The sequence below is a fragment of the Eleutherodactylus coqui genome, chromosome 4, assembly GCF_035609145.1.
Source record: "Eleutherodactylus coqui strain aEleCoq1 chromosome 4, aEleCoq1.hap1, whole genome shotgun sequence".
NCBI classification, from domain to species: domain Eukaryota; kingdom Metazoa; phylum Chordata; class Amphibia; order Anura; family Eleutherodactylidae; genus Eleutherodactylus; species Eleutherodactylus coqui.
This window is the reverse complement of record NC_089840.1, coordinates 266,989,798-267,008,888: the sequence shown is the minus strand read 5'-3', so window position 1 is coordinate 267,008,888 and position 19,091 is coordinate 266,989,798. Positions and strand designations below refer to the sequence as shown.

Genomic DNA, 19,091 nt, shown 5'->3' with positions numbered 1-19,091 from the left:
TCAACCAGCTTTCCCAGACTCCTGAGCAGTTAGTTTGTCTAGTGATGTAGCAATAAATCCTCCTTAGGTCAGCAATCACCCCCCTTAGGTCAGTCTGGCCATATACTCTTCTACCTTTGTGTGACAGTGTCTTCTGGAGCTACATGAATCATCCTCCTCCTGGCTCTGCTCCTCCACTTTAGTGTTCTGAGGCACAGATATCAGCCCAATGGTTCCCCCTCTCAACACAACTGCTACTGTATTTATGCTATGAACTTGGTTCTGCTACTGTATTTATGCTATGAACTTGGTTCTGCTACTGTATTTATGCTATGAGCTTGGCTCTAGTGCTGTATTTATGTACTGAACTTGGTTCTGGTGCTGAATTTATGGACTGAGATTGATTTGTTCTGTATTCATCCACTGAGCTTGGTTTTGGAGCTGTATTTATGTTATGAGCTTGGCTCTGGTGCTATATTTGTTATGATATTGGGTCTGGTGCTGAATTTATGTTATGAGACTGATCCGTAGTGTATTGCTGTTATGAGCTTGAACTTGAATGAGGCATTTATGTTATGAGCTTGGCTCTTGTGTTTTATTTGTTATGAGCTTGGGTCTGGTGCTGTATTTATGTTATGTGCAGGGTACTGGAGCTGTATTTATTTACTGAGCTGTTCTGGGTTTGCTGCTATTTTGCTGCAATAGCAGAATACAGTCAGACTGCCTATCATTGCCATTTAACTTAAGGCGGCACTGGTTGTCACCCAGCTTTCCAAGAAGCAGACATAAAAAAGAAATGATTCGATAGACAACTCAATGACTTATTTTCTTAAAGGGGAAATACCCTCTAATTCTTGCAGTTTTCCCTGTATATAAAAATTACTCGAATGAACGAAATTGCGCAATATTTGTTATGTCTAGATGTGAATCATCATGCACCTTTCTTTGCTTTTCGTTTGTCGCTCAGTTTCAGCACGCATAAAAATCATTGGCGCCCCGCTCCCTTCTCATTACCTTTAAACACTTCCCGCTCCAGGGAAAGTGAAGCACTAAACGAGAGGTGAACAATTCTCAACAACGATCTGCATGTCTAAACATTCTGCACGAGCGCCAACAACTGCGCACGAACTAGCGGTGATGTCACTCACTCGCGCGCTTGTTCAGGCGAGAATCGGCTTGTGTAAAGGGGGCATAAGTAAACTTCCAGCAAATGGAGTGCAGCAATCGGATTCCTATAGCCACCTCCCAATGTGGCGGCCACTCCCTGCTCTCCGCCGCTGGAGGGACTGCTCAGGAAACTTTCTATGCAAAGTACAAAGAGCAAAGGCGTGAATGAGATAGAAAGTTTATAAGGTGCTCAGAAAAGTGTTCAGCGCTCAGAAACCATCACAAACCCACATCCCTCCGACCGAGTGCAACACATGTGTGCAGCACAGCCTGGATGCAGGGCGACGCAAGACATGAATGGGAAGCCCTCCGTATGATATTATGTTTACGGTCAATCAGGTGAGTGCATTTACCCTGTTCTGTCTCTTTAAGACACGGCTGCAGTCACACTTCAATGTCACTGCCTATGGGAATGCATTATGTGCAACATGGGACAAGTTGTGATCGGGGTAACCCCTGTACACCTCATATAGTCCTAGCCTTACTGCCCTTATGGGTTATTGATAGACGACAATACATTGCAAGAAGTTGGGATACCATAATTGGAATGCAGTTGCTGTGACTTACAGCTCCCTGTGCCTCGTTGATGTAAAAACATTTCCAGATATCCTAATATCCCATAAATTCAGCAGCTGACTTCCTTTGCGCTTGTGTCCAGTATAATTCTACAGTATGATGTCATTTTGGTCTCTTACTCGATCGAAGATTGATGGAAATCTAAAACCTGTCGGGTAAATTTCAACAAACATGCAAAAGATCTAAAAGTGTTGGAGTTAAATCATCGATGTACCCGTAGTGTCTCATTACTCCGGTCACTATCGTAGTGTCTCATTACTCTGGTCACTATCGATGTACCCATAGTGTCTCATTACTCTGGTCACTATCAATGTACCCGTCGTGTCTCATTACTCCGGTCACTATCGTAGTGTCTCATTACTCCAGTCACTATCGATGTACCAATGGTGTCTCATTACTCCGGTCACTATCGATGTACCGGTAGTGTCTTATTACTCCGGTAACTATCGATGTACCCATAGTGTCTCATTACTCCGGTCACTATCGATGTACCCGTAGTGTCTCATTACTCCGGTCACTATCGTAGTGTCTCATTACTCCAGTCACTATCGATGTACCAATGGTGTCTCATTACTCCGGTCACCATCGATGTACCGGTAGTGTCTTATTACTCCGGTCACTATCGATGTACCCATAGTGTCTTATTACTCCGGTCACTATCGATGTACCCATAGTGTCTCACTACTCCGGTCACTATCGATGTACCCATAGTGTCTCATTACTCAGGTCACTATCGATGTACCCATAGTGTCTCACTACTCCCGTCACTATCGATGTACCCATAGTGTCTCATTACTCAGGTCACTATCGATGTACCCATAGTGTCTCATTACTCAGGTCACTATCGTAGTGTCTCATTACTCCGGTCACTATCAATGTACCCATAGTGTCTCATTACTCCGGTCACTATCGATGTACCCGTCGTGTCTCATTACTCCGGTCACTATCGTAGTGTCTCATTACTCCAGTCACTATCGATGTACCAATGGTGTCTCATTACTCCGGTCACTATCGATGTACCGGTAGTGTCTTATTACTCCGGTCACTATCGATGTACCCATAGTGTCTCATTACTCCGGTCACTATCGATGTACCCGTAGTGTCTCATTACTCCGGTCACTATCGTAGTGTCTCATTACTCCAGTCACTATCGATGTACCAATGGTGTCTCATTACTCCGGTCACCATCGATGTACCGGTAGTGTCTTATTACTCCGGTCACTATCGATGTACCCATAGTGTCTCATTACTCCGGTCACTATCGATGTACCCATAGTGTCTCACTACTCCGGTCACTATCGATGTACCCATAGTGTCTCATTACTCAGGTCACTATCGATGTACCCATAGTGTCTCATTACTCCGGTCACTATCGATGTACCGGTAGTGTCTCATTACTCCGGTCACTATCGATGTACCCCGGTAGTGTCTCATTACTCAGGTCACTATCGATGTCAGGGAAGTGTCTCATTACTCAGGTCACTATCGATGTACCCATAGTGTCTCATTACTCTGGTCACTATGGCTCTCCCTCTGTGGACACATTTTATCTTTAGCAATCTTAATTGAATTTTTTCGGATGCAAATTATCTGCTGCCCCCTTTCCCCCAACCCATTGAGAGACTAATTAACATTTTCTGACACTCTCCTGATTGCGTTTTCTGCTGTTTAGGCTGATTCAATTATTCTCTGTCTTTCTGATATCCTTGTTTTAATTACATCAGGGGAATAACTAGCCCCCTATCTCCCACCTGTCTGTATGCGGCATGAGTGTCCCAGATTTTGGGGACTGTCCCTCCATCCCAGAAAGTAGGAGACATGTCCCAAAGGGGCAGCATGGAAGGGAGTATAATTAAAAAAGCCTCCTACACTCATCACTTTCTCAGCCCACATTGTTCCGGGTCCCCGCTCACTTTCATATGTGTTGTGTGGCCAAGGTCAGTGACTAGAAGAAGCAGTCATTATTACTGAGGGGGCACTATTATGTAGAGAGGGCATGCAGGGACATTATTACAGAGGAGGGCATGCAAGGGCATTATTACGGAGGGAGGCATTATAATGGAGAAAGGGTATATGGGATCATGATTGCAGAGGTAGGGCATGTGGGGGCAATATTACTGATGGGGACTTTACTACTGAGAGGGCATGCGGGTGTCATTAATACTGAGGGAGGGCATGAGGGAGCATTGTTATTGAAGGAGGGCATGTGAGAGTATTATTACTGAAGGGTTTATTGTGGGGAAATTATTATTAAAGGAGGGAATGTGGGGGTATTATTCATGAGGAAGGACATTCAGGGGCATTATTACTAAGGAGGACATTCGGGGGCATTATTACTAAGGAGGACATTCGGGGGCATTATTACTAAGGAGGACATTCGGGGGCATTATTACTAAGGAGGACATTCGGGGGCATTATTACTAAGGAGGACGTTCGGGGGCATTATTACTAAGGAGGACGTTCGGGGGCATTATTACTAAGGAGGACATTCGGGGGCATTATTACTAAGGAGGACATTCAGGGGCATTATTACTAAGGAGGACATTCGGGGGCATTATTACTAAGGAGGACGTTCGGGGGCATTATTACTAAGGAGGACATTCGGGGGCATTATTACTAAGGAAGACATTCGGGGGCATTATTACTAAGGAGGACGTTCAGGGGCATTATTACTAAGGAGGACATTCGGGGGCATTATTACTAAGGAGGACATTCGGGGGCATTATTACTAAGGAGGACATTCGGGGGCATTATTACTAAGGAGGACGTTCGGGGGCATTATTACTAAGGAGGACGTTCGGGGGCATTATTACTAAGGAGGACATTCGGGGGCATTATTACTAAGGAGGACATTCGGGGGCATTACTACTAAGGAGGACATTCGGGGGCAATATTACTGAAAGGGACATGCAGCGACACTAATACTGAGGGAGGGCATGTGGAAGCATTATTACTTAAAAAGACAAGTGGGTGCATTATAAGTGAGGGGGACATGCAGGGGTACAATTACTGAATAGTGACAGCAGGGGGCATTATCACTGAATGGGGCAGGCTAGGGCACTATTGTGGAGAGAGGGCTTCATTAGGCCAGTCTCACACGATCGAATTTCTATTGCGGAATTCATGTCTGGCGTCCACATGCAGGATCCGCAGCAAACGGCATACATTCGCTTTTTCCTTTAAACTTGGAAAAACGAATTGCGATTTCTGCGAGCGGAGGAAAAATCGCAGCATGCTCTATTTTGCTGCAGACTCCACACAGACGCCTCCATTGAACTCAATGGAGGCCGTCTGACCCGCAGCCTGTCCGCAATTGACATTGCAGATAGGCCGTGGGTACCCCTGTCATTGCCTAGTGACGACACGGGAAATACAGATATATTTAAAAAAAATCTCTACTGCGCATGCTTACCAGTGAGCGTCCGCGGTCATCCGCAGTAAAGAAATTAGAGGTATGCATGGTTGCCGGATGGGGGTCAGAGCCAATTTCCACTTTGGGCTCCTGCATGCAGAATCCGGATTGCCCCTGTGAGACTGGCCTTACTGAGAGAGGGCATACGAGGGCGTTATTATGGAGGTGGTCATTATAATGGAGTAAAGGCATATAGGGTCCTGATTACAGAGGTAGGGTATGCGGGGGCATTATTATTGAGGGAGGGCATGTGGGGGCATTATTAGTGAAGGGGACATGTCGGGGCAGTATTATTGAGGAAGGGCATGTGGCGGCATCATAAGTGAGGGGGACGTGCGGGGGTACGATTACTAAACAGTGACAGCAGTAGGCATTATTATTGAGCGGCACAAGCCAGGACACTATTACTATGAGAGCATCACTGAAGTGCACTATTACTGCGCAGTGACACAAATGTGGTAACTTAGTCTAAAAGGCGCATGGACTAACATAACATTTTTTTTTTTGCCATAATGTATCCCTATTTTCATTGTTTATAAGTTGGAGGTATGTCAACCGGTCCTTCGGCCCACACCACTACTACAAGTGATGTGATATTTCGTCCCCATACAGTTATTATTGGTCGCCCCTCATGTCTCCCTTTTTCCCCGGGAGATGTGCAGCCGACCAATAAGCATTTTTATTTTCACAGAGACAAGCGATCAGCTGGTGAATGAATGTTTGCCCATTCGTTAGTTGGTCATTTGCACATCCAGATGGGTAGATGTTCGGGCAACCGAATAATCAGGCCCTTTAGTTGCCTGTCTGGCTGGAATGTACCTGATCATTCTAATAAATGCTTATTTTTTACCCCAATTCTCACATCAAAACCTATTTTGTGTATCTCAGAGATCTCTTGCAGATGCTAAATAGAGGCCTGAACCAACGGACTCTGCAGGTATAATCTGTAATGACGGGTGCTCTCAGTAAGCCAAGGCTAAACCTAAGTCCCATACATATTAGACTGAACCCACCGGTAACGTTGGGTTTGGATGTGTGTATGAGTGGCTCAACGTTCTTACAATAGTAAAGAAGGATCGGGGACATTGAATTTCAACGCCCTATCCTTTTGGTCGCCAAGAAATACACCCACAAACCTCCACCAGAACTGTCTGGCTGCGGCTTATCTCCCTAAAAACATGAACGCTCAGCTGAGCCGAATGGTCTTGTACATGAGGGAGGGGGTGGGGTCGGGGAAAACAGCGGCTGGACGAACGATCGTTTGTCCGACAGTTGATGAATGTGTATGGACAGCTGAATAGAGGTGGCGCCACCATTCTTTCTTTGCATGGTATGAGAGTTCTTTTACATATACTGATGTTTTTGTAAAAACAAGCGCAGGTCAACGATGTAGCGAATGTTAACGTTCCAAAGATACGTATTTCTAAGCAACTATCATGGTGGGCTTTTCGTACTTTTGATCACTTGCCTTTCCCCGACTTCCTTCCATCTCCACTGCCAACGACTAGCAGATGGCTGTTTACCCACACAGATATAATGAAAGCAACGATACTTTTTAAGTCATTGTAAAAGAGTCGATCAACCACAAATCAATGAATTTAAGGCTGATGCTCAATCGGGCATCAGTCTTGTCAAGTAACTGATTACTCGATCGAGCACCATGCGGGGGGGTGGAGGCGCGGGGAGGAGAGAGAGATCTCTCCCCCCCCCCCCCCCCCCCCCGCATGGTGCTCGGGGGAGTGAACTCTAAAAGAGGGAGTGCAGTGCATTATGGGAGAGCCTCCAGACAACAAGAAAATACTATTTAAAAGGAAACTGAGAAAAGCCGACTTGTGATCATTCGGTAGGCTGCACCCATATCATTAGTGATCCATGTATCCTATATCTGAGCAGTCGCCCCAATATGTCTGGTGGCTGCTTAGAAGCAAAAGTTAGCACCAATAGGCGACCCCAATGGACCCTACTGTTGTACTGGTGAAGACTCATTCATGGTGGCTGGATGGAGACAGTTGGATTGCACCCTAGCAAGTCAGTTTTGAGTCTACAGTCTACCAATATGTAATGCTGGCCTACTGCTTGTTACGTGACACATAACTCGTATACCTTCAGTTATTAGATGCAGTACTGAAATGAGCCTTGTTGTATAGTATATAGCACTGACCAAAAAGCCGTAACCTCCCCAATGCAAATGTTTATTTAGTAGGAAAAAAGGGGAGACAAGTTGCTGCCAGAAGCCTCTGGCAGCTGCTTATCTCCTAGTAGAGTGGTTGAGCGCATTAAAATCCAACATGCCTGATCTTTATTTCCCTGGCGCCTGACGTAACGCGGCCGCACACACATTAGATTGCCAAGTTTATCCACCATTTATAGAGTCAAAGCTTTTAAATCAAGTCTATAATAATAAGCCCTGGAAATTTCTTCACCATTTTCAAGATCTCTGCCTGCTGTCAGTGGAAGAAAACACCCTTGTTTACATGCAGAAGCCGAAATCTTTCAGGTAGGTCTTCATGTCGGCCTTTGAGTGAAAAGAACATTCAGCAGCTAAAATCTTACGATCGTTGGAAGTCACTCAGAATGTTTTCCATAGGAAAACATTAAGGCAGCACAGGAGTCACAGTAATGCAGCAATTCTATTACTATTCACTGGTGACCATATATTGTCTGGAAGCCCTTCCAGACCTTGTAGTCCTGCTCTCAGCTGGGCAGTGGACACAATATCTTCCAGCCTAGATACAAAATACAACAGCAGCAGCACAAATCTCTCTTGCTAAAATGTATCATTCTGGGCTCCAGACTGTGTAGAGGCTTTCCTATATTGGATACAACTGTAACAAACACTCAGCTATGAGAAGTACAGTATGAGGTGCAAATGGGTTTTCAGCCTCTGGATGTAAAGATGAATGTTCCCATTCACTGACAGCAAAGGTGAGAAATTGGAGAACAAACTATATTAGGAAGGGGCAGAACTTTCTGAGTTGGTAGTTACTTCTGTGGTTATTTCCTTTTCCGAGGGGGCAGCCTCTCCTCCAGTCTTTCCTTTTCTGAGGGGGCAGCCTCTCCCCAGTCTTACCTTTTCCGAGGGGGCAGCCTCTCCTCCAGTCTTTCCTTTTCTGAGGGGGCAGCCTCTCCTCCAGTCTTTCCTTTTCCGAGGGGGCAGCCTCTCCTCCAGTCTTTCCTTTTCCGAGGGGGCAGCCTTTCCTCCACTCTTACCTATTCCGAGGGGGCAGCCTCTCCTCAGTCTTACCTTTTCCGAGGGGACAGCCTCTCCTCCAGTCTTACCTTTTCCACGGGGGCAGCCTCTCCTCAGTCTTATCCAGTCAGAGTGGGCAGCCTCTCTTCCAGTCTTACCTAGTCCGATGGGGCAGCCTTTCCTCCAGTCTTACCTATTCCGAGGGGGCAGCCTTTCCTCCAGTCTTACCTATTCCGACGGGGCAGCCTTTCCTCCAGTCTTACCTATTCCGAGGGGGCAGCCTTTCCTCCAGTCTTACCTATTCCGAGGGGCAGCCTTTCCTCCAGTCTTACCTTTTCCAGGGGGCAGCCTCTCCTCCAGTCTTACCTAGTCTAAGGGGGTAGCCTCTCCTCCAGTCTTGCCTATTCCGAGGGGGCAGCCTCTTATCCAGTGTTGCCTATTCCGAGGGGGCAGCTTCTCATCCAGTCTTGCCTACTCTGAGGGGGGCGGCCTCTCATCCAGTCTTGCCTATTCCGAGGGGGCAGCCTGTCCTCTAGTCTTTTGTTTCTGAGGTGGGGTAGGAGGTGCAGTCTATTCAGTCACTATCTCTCTGTATTGCTCCTATTCCTGCATCCTCTGTATTTTGCCTATACTCAGTTTTTAGAGGGAATTTTTGCCTTTCCCCCAGTATTTCTATATTGCTATGGGCACTTTTTGAAAAAAATGGGTAGACATAGAAAAAGTGGGCGAGGCCTACTTGGCCCAACAAAGTTACACCAAGAACTGGCATAAATTATAGTACAAATATCTGTTCTACCTTTAAATATGTGGTGCACGGACAGTCAAAAGACATGCAAAATGTATTAAGAAGTGTACATCTCTCAATAAATTGGGTACCTCTTATGCCGCTGCACTTCAGACTGATGCTGCGCTCCCATGTGTCCAGAGATGCGGCAAGGTACAGACACGCCAGAGGGAAATCGATCCTATAATTTCCTTTGGGATCCAGCACATCAGATGTTATACTGGATATCTGGCAGCATTTATCTCTTTGGCTACTTTTGGCTGTGGACACCAAGTGGTGCAAAAAATGTCATCATGTGTGTTTGCTCAGGCGTAAGCAACTGGCCAGACACAACCTATATATATGTGTACCCAGCCGAAGGGTGGCCATTAGATGCCCGACACCCAGCTCACATGCCCGGTCAGCTTGTCCAAAACTAACTATGTGAACTAAATATTAAGTGACTCCAACAAGTGAGCGACTTCTCACTCAGTGGCCTTTTGGTGGCCGCACGTACACGGGACGATTATTGCCCGAATTCACTGTTTCTAGTGACAATTTTGAGCGATAATCTATGCGGGGCTTTACAAATTCCTATCTTTGACTTTTATCCCACTATGTCTACTGAAAGTTGAAGCAGCTGATAAAATCTACAACTTGAGGCCGGTCTCACACGGACGGACAGGTCGGATTCCGCAGAGCAATCCGGCTCTGACCGTGGCCGACGACCCCATGCACCTGCTTCTTTACTGCGGATCGTCCATGTGCCTGATGATCGTGAATTCCACAATTCTAATCTGAGACCAGCCTGAGGCTCCCCACAACAATTGTCTTGGTCGCCTCACAGCGGTTGCAGGACTCATTAGAGTCGTTAATGTAATCAGTCAGCACCCTGTGACCGGCAAGAGATAAATCACAAATTTTGATGAGTGGTTGAGATAGAAACCGTCCCGGCGGTAACACAACAGGTCACGTGTTGGATCTATGAAGGTTGCTTGCAGGAAGTGAGGTTTTGACTGGCATCTAAAGAGTTAACTGCCTCAATTAGAACTTTTGCTGTCAGTTGTCAGCCACTAGGTACACAGTGGACTTGGCTCCCGAACCCGCTCCAAACACACTTCATTGCGTATATTTATATTAGTCGGTCGTGAAGGGGTTAAATGATTATCGCTTGCTCCGTGTAAAAGGACCCTTAGGGGCCATTTACACGGGACGATTATCACACTAATTTTCGGTCAGACAAACGAGAATACGTGATAATCATTATGTCTGAATGCAGAATCATCGCACACTATTAGTTTACTTTTTGTTTGTCGCTCACTTTCAGCCAGCATTAAAATCCTCGCTGGTTTGCTGCGTGTAAACGCTCCCCGCTCCATGCTCAGAATGTGAAGTGCTGGGCGAGAAGTCAGCGATACTCAGCGGCGATCTGCCTGTCTAAACGTTCTGTGCAACCGTGAACAACTAGCGGCGACGTCACCCGCTCGTGTAGATGGTTTAGCTGGCAGTCATCCCATGTAAATGGGGCATTGGTCCAGTTGGTGAACACGGGGCACGGCGTGCCTTCAGTCAGCAGACGGATGGCACCCATGACCTGATTCTGCAGGGCAATTGTCTGATGATGCCTGCAGCGTGTAAACCAGGAGGAACGCCCGCATATCCGCAGCAATGACCTGTATGTGCCATATAACATGTTAATGATTGATGCCACACACTTATGGACTATGGGAATGTTTATAAAGCTCCGTCTACAGATCGCATGCATTCAGGCCACCATTGATACATGTTATATGGATTTCAGCTTCTCTATGTGGCATGTATGCAAGCGGAACATGAAATATGGTTCTGGCCAGCCTACTTGTATCTCTCATCTGTACACTCCATTACTCTCACCGGTGGCCTCCTTGCTGCTTTCGCCCATAACCTCCTTGCTTCCCTCACCCGTGACCTCCTTACCGTCCTCAATGGTGGCCTCCTTGCTGCCCTCACCGGTGGCCTCTTTGCTGCTTTCACCCATAACCTCCTTGCTTCCCTCACCAGTAATGTCCTTACCGCCCTCACCAATGGTCTACTTGCTGTCCTTACCAGTGGTCTACTTGCTGTCCTAACCAGACACTTCCATGTCCTTGCTGCCCTCACCCATGACCTCCCATGCTGCCATTCAGAGTGACCCCTCTTATGCCACCCTCCAGAGTGGCTTCCCTCCTAGCTGCCCTCCTGAGTGGTTCCCCTCCTTGCTGCCAATGGCCTTCTTCCTGTACTCACCAGTGACCTCCTTGCTGCCCACATCTATAACCACCTTTCACCCAAAGCCTCTCTTTGATGCCCTCCTGAGTGGCTCCCCTCCTTCCCGCCCATGGCCTTTTTGCTGCACTCACCAGTGACCTCTTTGCTGACCACACCTATGGCCACCTTTCACCCAAAGCTCTTCCTTGATGCCCTCCTGAGTGGCTCCCCTCCTTGATGCTCTCCTGAGTGGCTCCCCTCCTTGATGCCCTCCTTGCCACCCATGGCCTTCTTGCTGCACTTATCAGTGACCTCCTTGCTGCCCACACCTATGGCCACCTTTCACCTGTGGCCCCTCCTTGATGCCCTCCTGAGTGGCTCCCCTCCTTGCTGCCCTCCACATCACAGAGCCTGTCATGTCTACTTTTTCCATGGACTACAACAGCTAGTGACTTTGCTGGTGCAGCAATATATCGGCTGCCAAGAGGTGACATACAGCCCTGATCAAAGCTTCTAGGTTTTGCCCCAGTAGATATAAGAATGGGCAGATGGTACAATATATGAGTGGCATTCCCTCTTCTGACCCGTACAACTAGCACCTACTTGTAAATACGTCTCCATAGTCTATTACCAGGTCCATGATGGTTGTGGCAGGGCCACCAGACTCAGTGCCCTTCAGGCCCAGCTCGGACATCCAGGGATCTCCACCACTTTGAGGGGCCTCAGGCTGATGGTAAGGGGTTTGACTCAGATTATATAATGATTTCTAGAATTACATAAAAAGCGAAGAGGAAGTGAATTACAGCGCCGGAAATAGTCTAAGGAACACATATATCACAGAACATAACTTGCTTATTAAATCGGGGGAGGGGTTGACCTCATTAGACACAAGAAGGTTAACTCTTTCGAACTCTGTGTTTTGTTCTTTGCACAAAGCTTCTTGCATAATTCTTGACATATTTTGTCACTGTGGTTGTGACTGGCCCCTTTATTAGGCGGCTCCGGACGTCTTACAATTGGCGCTTCCCAGTATGGAAATAAGAAAATGATCTCTATGATCCTAAAGTGCAACATGAAATCACTTGACAAGTTTCCATGGAATATTTTCAGTGTGAATCCACATTGGATTGGAAAATCCAGCGATCTGAGCGACTTCCAACGAGGCCCGGTCATCAGTGCTAGACTAGCTGGGATGTCACTGTCTGACGTGTGGGGGTTTCTCATGTAATGGAGTGTAGAGTATACTAAGAAAGGTGTGATTAAGGAAAAACATCCAGTGAAAGGGGATCCTGTGGACAGAAGCAACTTGTTGCTGAAAGGGGTCAGAGGAGGGTGTCAGGAATCGTTCTCAACAACAAGCGCTGCAATGTCAAGCAAATTGTAATAGAATACAACACATGTGCTCCAACTAGTGCGTCTGAACACATAACTTACCGTTCCTTGGTATGTATGATCTATAACAGCGGACGACCAGTTCCAACACTATTGTGTCTAAAAGAAACAGAAAGTTGAGACTTCAGGGGGCAAAAGAGTACAAAAATTGGATCACTGAGCAGCGGAAAAACATCCCCTGGTCAAATGGATCTAGATATCTATTGCACCGTGGTGATGGGAGCTCAGAATTCGGCGCAAGTGGCATGAATGGATGACCCCTTCTAGTCAGCTAATCAGAACATGTCAGCACCTGCAGCTATTCTGCAGTTTCCTGTCCGCAGGGGCCGATATTCCTGCAGGCCGATTTCATCATCTAGTGAAATCTACGCCACGATGAATCTCGGTGGTTGTCAAGGCCAAAGGAGTCCAACGCTCTACTAGATGTGGGTCTATAATAATGTGGCCATTCAGTATAATTAGTTCTCTCTCATTGAGAGCAGGCACGAGTTAACCCACGGTTTCCTCTGCGCTGAGCAGACTGGAAAGACTGTTAAAATGTGTAGTAGTTAAAAAAAGTCCTGCCACCGCAGTCTGACAGTTGTCGTGGTATCACCCATAGGGGAAAGTCTTGTAGGTGTCAGTGACTTCATCCCACCACATGCAGCTTATGACCCTTTTACCAGACCCCCCTCCCCGGCTCTTGAGACTAAATGTAGGCTTACTCATCCCATAATGCAAAGCAGTTTACATGTTAAATTCCAGGTTATTTGTGTTATTCATTTCCATCGGGTCTCAGCTAACAGAAGCGCCCGTCCAGCGCCCTGCGCCAAAGGTGGAGTATGGTGTGTATTATATCGTGTAAACAATTATACCGCACTACACGTAGCAGTCATATAATCATGTAAACATAGGACGTGTTGTCACAAAGACTGCTGCATGTTACTAGTCTGTGGGGAAGGAAGTGACTGTCACAAGCACCGGATTTGGGGTCTATTTACTATTCAAAATATGACGGTTTTCTGGCGCAAATTACATCAGAAAACTGCCTTATGTGCTTGCACCACATTTATCATGTCTTTTTAGACATTTTCGGACTTGAAAAAGAGGGCGTGGTCTAAATTGTGCCAAATCGATACGAATTCTAACAAAATATTGGCACAATTTTTGGCGTAAGCTAAACCAACTAATAGGTGGTTAAACTAAGGGCCCTTTAACACGGGATGACCTGTCTGGCACTGATGTTCCCCGGCAGCTTGAATGGGCGTGCTGACTTCCATGTTGTGCGATCATGTGATAATCAAGTGATTGCTGCAGACATTCACCGGCCTCACTAACACTGAGCTTGGGAATTGACTACAGCGATCATGTGATTGTCATATGACCTCAAAATGCGGAAGGGAATGGGGGACAACGCGCCCATTCCAGCTGTCGGGGAGGAATAGAGGAGGTGAGTACAGCAGTCTGTAGGGATGTATTGCAGATTTCCCTTGAATGTCTAATTTATTCAGTCTCTATCTTGTCTTAGGTGATGAACAATGTCTCTGGCCTGGACAACTGCAGTACCCATACCCATCCACAATCCCGGTCGTTGCTTCTGGTGGGATACAGCCTCTTAATGCCCCTCGGAGTCATATTAAATGGTGTATCCTTAGTGGTGTTCCTGCGGTGGTTGCGCCCCCTGACGGTTGTCAGCACCTTCCTCTGTAACCTGGCCCTCAGCGATCTCCTCTTCTCCCTCTCGTTGCCTTTAAGGATCTATTACTATGCCAATAACCATTGGCCGTTTGGACCGTTCCTCTGTCGACTCTCTGGGTCCATCTTCCACATCAACATGTATGGCAGTTGCCTGTTCCTTTTCTGCATAAATGTGGACCGATACTTGGCCATTGTACACCCTCTACGCTTCCGTCACCTGCGTCGGCCTAAAGTTGCCCGCATGACTTGCCTCTGTGTCTGGTTGATCATCGTGAGTGGGTCAGTACCTGCTGCCCTTGTACATAACTCCACTGACTGCATGGATGGAGAAATGAGGGTACCACGCTGTTTTGAAGGGCTAAGCAGTTGGAATACCTTCTTGCTCCCATTGTTGTTGGTTGCTGAAGTCATCGGGTTCCTTTTGCCTCTTGGGGCAGTTCTCTACGGCTCCTTGCATGTCTTCTGGGAACTGTGTAGAGGTTCAGAAGGAGGAGCACGTAGACACAGAGTAACCATACGATTGCTCATCCTTAATCTTAGTATCTTCCTTTTTTGCTTTGTCCCCTATAACGCGACACTCGTGGCCTACGGACTCCTTCGAGCCGGACTTGTCTCGGATTTGTGGAACTCCAAACCAATCTTGAAGAGAGTTCTCTCAGTCACTGTTCTTCTAGCAAGTACCAACTGTGCCCTGGACCCGTTGGTCTATTACTTCAGCACGGAAGGTTTCCGTAACACGCTAAGCCAGATCGTAAGGAACAGCAGAGACTTGGGGAAAGCCTCTAAGAACATTTCCTCCAAGGAGAGTAAAAGCCTTGGAATTAGTCCGACCGACAACAAAGAGTGTGAAAAGAAGGAGAAGCAACAAGAGTTACCCAACGTTAGAATGGGTTATGTCAACGGGAAAGAAAGGAGAAAGCTGATGCAGGAATCTGAGATTTGAGTCCGTGCTCAGAAGGGACACTTGGATACTTGAACCCCTTGGACAATTACATGAAGGACTTTACTAGAAATTGGAAGACGTGAGACTTTTTGAGGACTTTCTGCAAATGTCTGTTCCCCAGAATTAGAAAAAAGTGGACTCCTTATAAAAAAAAAAGGCGCCACACCTGTCCGTGGGTTTCCGGTATCGCAGTTCAGCTCTATTCAAGTGAATGGAACAGTGCTGCAATACCACACACAACCTACAGACAAGTGTGGTGCTGTTTTTGGAAGAAAAAAACAGCACCTAGAAGACCCCTTTAAATTTGTAACCTTTACATTGATGCCGACAACCAATATTTGGTTAGATCATTGACTTTCCATAAGAAGCACAAACATAAACTTTGTAAGCGACACCAAAGAAAAAAATTTCTTGTGTCACGCTTCACCCTTTAATCCTCATGTGACACCACTTTCAAAGTGCAGGACTGCAAGGAACAAGGCTGGGGTCAAGTAGACCTTATGGTACCACAGGAGGGGGAAGTCCTTGCACTAGGCATAACACAACACATCACTTTTGTTCAGTGTTTCTTTATTGCTGTTGTCCATGTAGTAAATGTAGCTACTTTGTTTTTACTCTGTAGTTTATTTTTCCACTTGGGAACCATCAACAAGCAGGTTATCTGGTGCTGATGGATCCCATTCATTCGTATTAAGGCTGGACAGACGTCTGTCTGGAATGATTTGTGAATCCTGCATTGAGCAGGGGGTTGGACCTGACGACCCTGGAGGTCCCTTCCAACTTTACCATTATATATAAAAAGTTTGTATATTGTGTCCTTTCTGTGGATCGTGTGTTCTGTAGCACATTTGCTGTGGCTCTGATGCAAAGGTAACGGGATGACATCCATGGGGATATCATGTTATGGTGTCAGCCAACAGTTGGCCATTGTGCAGCAGCAGCGTTAAGGTCATCAGTATGAAGCGGTGGGGAGCTACAGATGATGGAAGTGGGTAACAGGAAAACTTTTAAAGGGGTATATATTCAAAATTTTACTACAATCCATATACCCCTTTAATGGAGCACTAAACTAGAAATGAAGGATGAAAATTAACCGGCAGCCGTTTTATCTCATGTGATGAAACCCAACATGCCCAATCCTTCCCTCCATCCAACATGTGGCATCAGGGGATATGGGGGTCTGGTATTATTGTATCTTGACGCCACCAGAAGTACTGATGGAGCCAAGATACAGGGTGTTTGACAGGTGGTTGATGCCCCCTATTGGTGATTGGCTGGCTCCCCATCCTGTAGGCGGCGGCCTCCCTGCAGCGCAGAACCTGATGGCCTCCGCTCCCTAGCAGCAGTTCCGCGGTGACTTCCCTGGCAGTGGCGTGGTGGGCCCTCCATTCCCAGTACCTGATCCATGGTGGAGGAAGGTGGCAAGCGGCAGTCGACATTTCTCAGCGCTGCCCGTACAGGAAGGGCAGACCAAGCGGTCAGCAGTGGTGAGCGCTGCTGTGCCACATCTGACAGCCAGCGGACTACACTTGCAAGCGGCCTTGAGCAGTGGTGAGCACGGGGAAGGGGGGAGCGCAGTGCAATGAGCCGGAGGCCAGGATCGCAGTGTGATGAGCAGAGTTTGTTGCCAGCAGCAGCCCCGGCGGTGCAGGGGGGGCTCAGTGTAATGAGTGGAGCTTGTTACCGCCAGCGGTGCCGGGGTGCATTTTTGCCGAGGCTGCAGGGTTACGGTTAGGGATTACTTTGCCTGTTAGCCTTACAGTTTTGCCTGTTAATGCCGCTGTATCATGGAAGCATTAACAGCTAATACAGTAAGACTAACATGAACACCAATCCCTAAGCCTAACCCTGCAGCCCCGGCAAAAAGCTATCCAGACGTTGCTGATAGGACCTTCTTTAATGTAGCCAATCAGGAGCTAGGGGTGTGACAGGGGCATTCCTGCTTCGATCCCCTGTCACACCCCTAGCTTGCCGTGGCGTCAAGATACAATAATACCGGACCACCCTATACATATTACATGGCCAGAAGCTTCAGCCGACATCCATCTAATGTGTATGGTCAGCATTAGTCTTTTTCTGAACTGTTTCATTTTCAGCTGGTGCCTGGCTGATGGGCGAGGCTTAGTATTCCTTACCTCCTATTCCAGGTAGGACAGAGGCGGTCGGCTCCTGCTGCAGCCAGTTGACGTAGGCCAGGCTCACACAGCCCGCTTTTTACCGTGATTAGCAGGACATTTTAAGAAGACAATAGTGGGGTGTGCAAATGCATGCGCAAAGCTCAGGGAGATGCATGAAGCACTGCATAACTGTGATGGAAGAAGAACACATCTGGAACTAATTAGTGATTTCAATCAGTGCATTTGTTTGCTCTGCACAAATTAACATGCCCTGCTGTCCGAAAAAGTTCAGTAAAATATGCCAATAGCTGCGCAAAAGAGCCTCATTAATAGCGCAAAAATGTTGTGCTTATGTCCATGTGACGGCCTTAGGGTATATTCACAAGAACTATATTTCCGACGGAATTAAAGCATATTATAATAAATAGTTTCATTCACACTTGCAATTTCTTTAATCAGACGAACAGTCCAAGCAAAGAATAAATAAATCGCAGCATGTCCTGTTCTACTGCGATCTTCAGGCAAAAATCGTGCATTCAAAAATACGGATTGCAGTTGTTTGATCCGATTGTGATCCGTTTTTATCGCATGTAACCATGAAAAAAGTGCGCAGAACCTTTAATTACATAATTTGGCCCACCATGCTTTTTTTAGAAACATAAAAATCAGATACGAAATGGCTGAAAAGTGTGAAGAAAAATCACAGAACACAGTCGCGTGAAAATTGCGCAAAAAAAAAATCGCCTGCATGAATATACCTTTAGACTACAAACGCATACTGATACGCAGTGCACACCAGGCAGTCAGAGAAGCGGTTTGGCCATCTTTGTTTGTCTAGGACCGGAGGGTTGCTTTAAGGCCTCCTACACACGACCGTATGCGTTTTTACGTTCGCCCATATGCACTGTATATATGCTTGAATGACTTTTTGACACAATCGAGTCCTGATCCTAATTAGCATATTTAAAGGCACTCACACGGGGCGCTGCTGCGTGAATGTTTAAAAATGCGCAGAAGCAATGGCAAGCAACAATCGGAAGAAATCCTCGGAATGGCCTAATTACAGCGAGCGGTCTTCTTTTCCCGGCGTTGTACGCACGGTAATTCCCTCACCGCCAGCGGTTTTTCCAGCTGCCATAGAAGTCTATGGGAGCTTGCTACGTAACACGGCGAAAGATAGGACAAGACCTACCTTATCACGCGCCGTATGAAATATGTGGCTGAAAATTATTGCGTAGGTCCTATATATACAGAAAAAAGCCGTTTGTCTGAATGAAGCCATTGAAATCCACTGCTTCGCAGGGCCGCGTTTTAGGTGCGTTTTTTATGTGCTGAATACGGTCATGTGAATAAGCCCCAAGGGCAGACTTGCATGAGCGTGCTTGCGTGCACAATACGCACAAAAAGTACCCCTTGATTTCAATGCATTCACTCTCGCTACTCATTTTTGAAAAGCGCAGCACGCTCTATTTTTGACCATAATGACATGCTGACACCTGGGTTCTAGAATGTTCTCGGACTGCTCTACTGCATACGTACAGAATAACATGTAGTCCTAGAGAGCGGTTCGATTTGTTTTATGTTGATGCAGTAGTTGGAGTTGTGTAATACCTGAGTCAGAACAGCAGATGGCGCTCGTGTCCTTTGCA

The 19,091-nt window shown here is 46.8% G+C and overlaps 1 protein-coding gene across 1 annotated transcript; it reads left to right on the top strand.

Moving 5' to 3' along the window:
* The first annotated feature begins 1,056 nt into the window (after positions 1-1,056).
* LPAR5 (lysophosphatidic acid receptor 5) lies at positions 1,057-16,138 on the top strand. Its single transcript, XM_066601297.1, has 2 exons — positions 1,057-1,485; positions 14,213-16,138. The coding sequence occupies exons 1-2, from the start codon at positions 1,444-1,446 to the stop codon at positions 15,323-15,325; spliced, it is 1,155 nt and encodes a 384-aa protein (XP_066457394.1). The 5' UTR covers positions 1,057-1,443; the 3' UTR covers positions 15,326-16,138.
* Positions 16,139-19,091: the final 2,953 nt, after the last annotated feature.

Bases quoted from the DNA above. Each gene is read 5' to 3' on its own strand.
- LPAR5 (XM_066601297.1), top strand. From the start codon at position 1,444: ATGGGAAGCCCTCCGTATGATATTATGTTTACGGTCAATCAG. The intron at 1,486-14,212 runs GTGAGTGCATTT...ATCTTGTCTTAG, and splicing joins TTATGTTTACGGTCAATCAG to GTGATGAACAATGTCTCTGG.